At 37.2% G+C, this 7,362-nt stretch overlaps 1 protein-coding gene and 1 long non-coding RNA gene across 2 annotated transcripts; one reads left to right on the top strand and one right to left on the bottom strand.

Annotated features, from left to right (window-relative positions):
* The first annotated feature begins 2,006 nt into the window (after window positions 1–2,006).
* LOC146310582 (uncharacterized) lies at window positions 2,007–3,378 on the top strand. Its single transcript, XR_014772293.1, has 5 exons — window positions 2,007–2,113; window positions 2,206–2,251; window positions 2,604–2,617; window positions 2,700–2,768; window positions 2,991–3,378. It is a non-coding gene; the product is annotated as an uncharacterized LOC146310582 (long non-coding RNA).
* Window positions 3,379–5,249: 1,871 nt separating this feature from the next.
* Window positions 5,250–7,241, bottom strand: LOC146310581 (uncharacterized). The gene has a single exon (XM_084743200.1). The coding sequence runs from the start codon at window positions 6,293–6,295 to the stop codon at window positions 5,534–5,536; it is 762 nt and encodes a 253-aa protein (XP_084599326.1). The 5' UTR covers window positions 6,296–7,241; the 3' UTR covers window positions 5,250–5,533.
* Between the last annotated feature and the right edge of the window lie 121 nt (window positions 7,242–7,362).

The following is a 7,362-nucleotide window of genomic DNA, read 5'->3' as shown; positions in this document are numbered from 1 at the left end:
GAATATTATATTCCATTTCTGCTATATTCTGACAAGAAAATTCATGTATATCTCATATACTGGACTTTTAATAAAGCTATCTCAATACTAAGACATTTTAGCCCCAATCATGCTGTCACTGCATATCCTGCAAGAGGCGTAGTGTAGCCTGCTGAATCTGTTTACATGAAACAAGTTTGATATAATCAAATAAATGCATCTGTAATGATAATAATGATCCTTTAGTTGTCAGACTAACACTCAGAAATGGCAGCTCACATTGTCTACTCCTTTTGCTAAACACACAATAAAAAAAAAAAAAAAGCAAAAAAAAGGCATATTTTTGTTATTTCAAGGATTTGTTTGCTGTGACTTTTCCTGTAAATACTATTTTTTTTTCTTTTTGGTCAGTCAAGCTCTCTTAAAACAGAGCCAAGTGCAAATATTATCAATGTGTTAAACAGCCTGTGGTGTGCAAGATGATTTAATCCTGTTTCTAAGGAATCTCGGAGGTGCATATACATTCATTATAAACCAGTGCAGTTTATAGGGTGAAGGCAAAACAAAGGGAGAAACATGGATTTGCCTCCTGTCTTCCTGTCTCATGCTAGAGATCTGTTCCAAATCTGTGATCTTTTCATAATTGTAACCAGTGAATAACCAGAAAAAAAACACTGACTGCAGTCACTTTCCAAATATGTTCAATGTTGTAATTTGACATAAAATGCAATGTTGTGTTTCTCCTGCAATAAACAGACAATATTGCATGATGTTACACCCCTCTGGTTACACCCCAGCTGTCCAGTGTGAAGCTCCTAAATTCAATGTGTAGAGATGGAGCTGTCAATCATTCTCAAAGAGAAAAACATTGTCACACCCAAAGCTGAGATGTCCTGTTATTATCAAGCAGTAACGCACCCACATTTTTTATCTCCTATGGCACGTTATTAATAAAAAATTAAGGACACACATTAGACACAAGTCATTTTGATTTCTGTACCAGGTATGTAGTGGATGATTTTAAACGACAGCTAGATACATTATTCAAATTTTAACACATTTCATTTATAATTTTTTTTCATTTGTATGTATTCAGAACTAATAAAACAAAGCCGTGGGATTTAAATTACGTGTTTTTCTTCATTTATCTGATCAAGTTTACCAGGTGCTACACCACGCTTGGTGACCTGTCACATGAACAAATCATATATATCACCATTGGTGTGTTTGGTCTCGTATCTTGATCAGAACTTTGATCTAAGGTTTGGATGGGCGGCAGAATTTCAGACGTCAAAGTGGGCCGTTTGGGAATGACTGTTCTAAATGAAACCTTTGGGATGTAAAAGGGTTCTCAGTAGAAACCCTCTGGGTTCTTTTTAGCACCCAGAGAAGGTAGAATGGTTGTGCTTAGAACCATCGGACAGACCTTTTACTCCAGTGCGGAACCATTCTGAGCATTTCCACTAAGAAATAAAATGTTTCTGAACCTTGGTTCTGGGTGGAACCACAGAATGGTTTTCTGTGTAACCTGTCATAGGCAGTTCTGGGTGGAACTTTTCAAAGTTGGTTTTAGGTATAACCCTTTATACCCTGACTGTTTTGGCTGAAAGCTGAGGGTGACCGTGTGTTTTCAGTGACAGCCCCTCAGCTCTGGAACAGCCGTCCCCTCAGTGTGTCTTAAAACTCTATTCACACCAAAGCTGCTGTTGTGCAGAGGTGTGGGCACTTTAATTGGCTATGAAAAAATCATAAAATAACATTTTATTTCTCCGATTCAGTGCTTTGTTCTCAGTGAAGGTGCTCCCTCGCTCTATTCACTCTCTGTGTCTCACCCTGTTTCTCATTTGTTGATCTGGGAAGGATGAGCATGTTTTACCTTTATGGTTGGACTAGTTTCAGCCCATCCCTGGTTACACCCTGACTCTCAAATGACTGCGAAGATCCTACGTTTAATATCTAGCTGTGGAACTGTCAGACAAAAACAGCCACACCCAAATCTGACCTGTAATACAACTATCAAACCATCATATTTCAAAACAGGCGACTAACACACCCACAGTCTTCACTTCTTCTGAAGCCTTATAAATACACTCTGAACACACATTGGACAGAGTCATTCTCATTTGTGCACCAGGTCTGTAGTTGGTATTGTTGACTATTTATAATGACAGCTTGAAACACAATAACTCCAATTTCAACATCCTTCTTTTATTTTTTTTTTTCCAGGAAAACACTTTCTACTGCTTCTATAAACAAGACAAAATGAGTGACGGTAAGTCTCTTTCATTAATTGTTATACATTCTTTTATTTTTAACAGAATGCTTTAAAAAATTTTCTGTGCAGAAAAATATAGTAATTATCTCAGGCTTAGAATATTGTGTTTCAGTGCCTTTAGCACATTATTAGTGTACTTACAATGCTCGCTGTACTTTAAATCCATTTGTATGTACATATTTTGATTTATCATTTGTCAGTTTACCACTGAATATTTAGGTGGGAAATTATCTTTCATTTAGCTTTTGGAAGCATTTGATGACTGCTTTATACAAACATTTGGAAGGTAACAAATGTTCATATTTCATGCTAATTTGCCATTTGTTTTACTTTATTTTTTCTATCACAGCCAACGCCCCAGAGGTGAGTCGTTTTGTGTCCTTACAAAATTTCAGACCTGTGATTGAACAGCATGAAAATGTGTAGCTGTTTCCTTCTCTTGTAGGAGCAAAACAACCCAGAGGAGGAGTATGAAGTCGAGGAGGGATCTGGATCTGGATCTGATTCAGAAGGAGTAAGACGTCTTTCATTTTCCTAAAAAGTTCTTCATGCTGCTTTTACTCACTGGCCGAATCAGTGACTTTTTACTGCTCATATGGTAATTTCCTGTTATCTTTTACACAAAGGAAAAGAATCTGAAAAGTTTTAAAAATCTTTTTTGGATTAAAACTATGTAACCCTTTTTCTTTGTTTTTTAAGAAAATGTGTCAGTCATTGTTCTTATGGTTGTTTACAGGATGGACGAGGAAAAAACAAAGGACGTGGACAAAAAATGAAAGAGAGCCGTGGTGGCGGCGGTGGAAATCGTGGAGGTCGTGAAGGTCGTGGAGGTGGTGGTGGTGGTAGTCGTGGTGGTCGTGGTGGTCGTGGTGGTCAGTGATGAAGAGATCCTTAAAATGTTCTCTACTTCTTTGTTTTCCCCCCTAACAAATTGAGAGTGAATCTATATAGGATGCCTATGTTTTGACATGTCTGTATATGATTTATATTACACAAAGATCTGAGCTTGCATGAAATATGTCAGTGAATAAGAAGTATATATAAAAAAGAGATCCTTAAATTGTTTGATTGTGATAATGATTGTAAAGAAAAACACATCTCTAATAAATTCATCCAGAAAAGGGCGAGGCTGTTTTTTGTTTATTCACATGAATATAATTTCAATGACAAACTCCAAATGAACACATTTATCCAAAACTGCTCCATGTGTTAGGTTTGCAGCCTAATGAATGTAAAGTCTATCCAGTTTTAAGGTTGATAAACATCAGCCACAACACCAGAATCACTGACACAACATGATAAAAATGCTGTAAAGTCACTGTTTTGTGGATACAGAAAATGTAGCACTATAGCTGACAGGATGAAGTTCAATAAAACCCAAAGAATAAAAAATAAGATCTAAAGTCATCATAAACTACCAGACACTTTCTAAGCATTTCAATAGGAATAGCATACTATAATTGTTATTGCACTGTCTACTGTATTGTACTAAAGAAGTTAATAAAGGGTTTGACCATTTGGGAAAACAAATTTAGTTTGTATATTCATAGTTGAGGCCTGATCAAAAACCTGTGGTGCTGAAATTCTGGGCCCCACCTGGCTCAATATGGGCCAGCTAATTTGTTTGGGAATATGCCCCATTAAAGCATGGTATTAGCTGACATAATAAGTCCCTTACTGTGGTTTCTCCTTTAATTTCAAAATTTGAGGCCTGGTCTGAAGAAGGTGTGCAGGAGACTTAAAGGTATATTTTTACATTTTTGGAAAACTGCTTATTGTCTTTTGTCAAGACTTTAATGGTAAGATACTTCTCACATGTGTGTATGCTAAATATAAAGCAACAACCAGCAGATGGTTAGCTTAGCTTTGCTTAGCTTAGCACATAGACAACATGCTTGCTTGACTCTGTCTAGAAAAATAAAATATATCTAATAAAAGAAAATACAAAGTGTTAATGAGTGAACTTAAGCACTTTTGGATGGAGCCACGCCAGCCATTTCCCTGTTTCCAGTATTTAGGCTAAGAATGGATGAGAGATGAGGGGTGAAACCCTTGGGGGGAAAAAACAGAAGAAGAAGAAGAAAAAAAAAACAGTTATTAAGCAAATTTCCCAAAATGTCAAACAGACCCTTTGAGGTAATCATTTTGTCAGTTTTCTTCTTATATGTTGCATATTCCAAAATGTAATTTAAAGGTGCAATATACAACATTCAGCCTTTCTAGAGCATGTTACTACATACAGTCTTCCCCACATCTGTCTTCAACACAGCACCCTCTTGAGTAAGATTTTCATATTACAGCTAAACATGACATTATGTTTGGCTTTCATGGAAAACCGGACTGACTGAAACTAGCAGCCATCTGGCCACATTATTTCTTATGTTACAGCTAGACAGCGCACTAAAATATTTTACATGAGAAAAAGGCAGCATAGTAACAATAGCAAATCCTACATGTTCGTGGCTCCCAAAATGACTCCTGATTATTTTGATGAGCATCGGCTAAATTTTTCACTTGTGTCATACAAACATAACACAAAATATTTCACAACAGGCATGTTACTTTTCCTGCTTTTCCTAAATTTGCTATAAGTTTTGTAGCGTCGGTTGTAGTGGTCCAGATAGGCAGCAGTTCATCTTCAAACTGTTTCATTGCCGTTGTTTTTGTTGCTGTAGCTCTCTTTTCTCACACTGTTGCTGTGCATTTGGTTGAGAGTGTACCATCACTTAAAAAACTACCATCAGATGTGTAGAAGTGTAAATTTTCCATAACAGCTCCATTATCTGTCACATTGCCTGCTGGTATTTTGTTTCCCTTCGGCCCTGTGCCATTTTCTACAGCAGCATTGTGGTGAAGTGAAAATGAGTCACTGATGAATGATGCATTAAGTCTGATCTGACGCATTTCTACAGTATATGAGATGACATCAGGAAGGTTTAAGATCTGCTGCTGGCGTAAATCATCCACTTGTTGAGAATGGCGGTGATCTGTGCTGCTCTGAGAACTGCAGGGCTCCTTCAAAGGCTGCGGCACCAATTGAATCTTCTTGCTATCAATCACACAACCATGTCATTACTTACATGTAAAGGTGTATTACACAGCAACAGTAAACTATTTGTTTTACCTTAAAAAGTTAGTGGCATGGCTGCCTTAAAATCTTAAGCTGACTAAATTTGAAAAGAAAAGTTGAGATAATTTTATAAAGATTCAAAACAAATATTTTTTTCAAGTCACATAAACTTGGTATTAATTCAGTTCGCCGAATTCCTGTATGATTTTTTACAGTGTAAAATCTTCACCATCTATATTACAGTTGTTGATCTCTAATGTCACAGCAGTCACATCTACACTCACTGTGAGCCTCTCAGGACATGTATCTGGGTATTTATTCAGGGTCATTCTCCCATCAGCATGTTCATTAGTTAGGACTAATATCTCCTCTGAGATGTACGGTTTTTCTTCTCGAATACGACCCTGGAAGAGAGGAGGCTTTTTCGGTTTCTGCCTCCAAAGTGCTGTTAGCTGCAGAGATTTTTCTGGCCTTGAAGATTTTGCTTTTGACTGCAGTTTAGGAAAAATAATGAATTTATTTAAGATTTTACATATTTTGCTTTTATCCACAGATGGTTTGTGTTCTTCATTGCTGATTGTTTGTATTTCTGTGGCTGAAATGCCACCGGTGATGCTCAGGTCTACAGAGTCTCTGGTGTATCTGTTGAAGATTGTGCCAGCATGATATTCACCTTCGTCATGGCTGTCATCCTCGCCAGGTTTCAGGGTGCACGGGAAGCAGCTGAGAGGTGTTAAGAAAACGTGCCTCAAAGCTTTTGGTTTCTGTGATGAAACAGATTGGTGAGCTTCAGGAGTTAGAAAGTGTCTCTGATGTTCTGTTGGAGATGTTGTTTCAACTTTGATTTTCTCTTCACAGGTTTGCACCGTCATATCACATGCGCAGTTTGAGCCGCTGTGTCTGCTCCCGTTTCCAGTTTTTATCCTTGATATTTCCAGAGACAGACATGTAGTTAGCTTTCTCCCAGGCATTTTTAATCAGTCTGAGCTGCTGTCACTGACATATGATCATCCATGGTGCTCAGCTGTTTTCCTGCTAATAGAAAAGTGTTTGTTTAATATTAGGCCCCCCAAATATCACAACACAAACACAATTTATGTCCATTTTGCAGTTTGTCACACCCTGACACACCATCTGTTATTGTTTCACAGTAAACAGTCTGTGCATCACTGAATCACTCTCCTTTGGTCAAAATGCTGATTAGACCTTCCTGAACACTGCGGTCTGATTCATCCATTGATAAATATTTATAGTGGTGGATACAATATGTTAATATCCAATAAAATATGTTTTCCAGAAGAGGTACCATTCAGTGGAGGCTGGAAGTATTTTCAGTAACACACGACTAAATTATATATACTTTTGTGAAAAAAAAGTCCAAATATACAAATTGTATATTTTGACAATTTCTATCAATTAACATTTAACATCTGAAAATATGATGCATGCATGTAAAATTGCTCCTTACCTGTTATGATCTCAGTTGATTTTCCTTCTTTCACTTCATAACACTGCATGTAGCACACCTTTGTGTGTGCCTCTGCACCTCAGACGTTCATCACAGCTCTAACAGCAACTGGGCACAGTGGTTTCCATAGTGATATGATGACTGACGTGTAGCACGATGCAAAAAACTGCCAACCCTCTCACCAGTAAACAGCCAACGTAAGAAAAGAGGTGATATCTAACCAATTAATATAACTATTTTTTTTTATATTTAGCTGGAAAACATTTTCACACATCACAATGCCTCAGTCTGCATTTGTGCATATTGTCTCTTACAGAAATATGCTCAGAGCCTCTCTTTCTATGCATTTCCCATCCCCGATCAATAAGAATGTTAATTTTTATGACCAGACCCACCAGGAGATTGACCACACTGTCAACGTTGTAACTGCACTCTTTGCATCCTTCATCTGAGGGAATTATAAAACTAATATTGACTGCAAAGAAAAATATGAATGTGGTAGAATATGAGACGGACAATTAATTTCATTTTCCAAGAACAGATTTGACAAAGACTGTATTTCAAAAAAAG

The sequence above is a fragment of the Lutjanus erythropterus genome, chromosome 18, assembly GCF_056507025.1.
Source record: "Lutjanus erythropterus isolate fLutEry1 chromosome 18, fLutEry1.hap2, whole genome shotgun sequence".
NCBI classification, from domain to species: Eukaryota; Metazoa; Chordata; class Actinopteri; order Lutjaniformes; family Lutjanidae; genus Lutjanus; species Lutjanus erythropterus.
Note: the sequence above shows the minus strand (reverse complement) of the source record. Positions and strands in the feature narration are given on the sequence as shown.

Coding starts and splice junctions, on each gene's coding strand:
- LOC146310581 (XM_084743200.1), bottom strand. CDS start 6,295: ATGCCTGGGAGAAAGCTAACTACATGTCTGTCTCTGGAAATATCAAGG.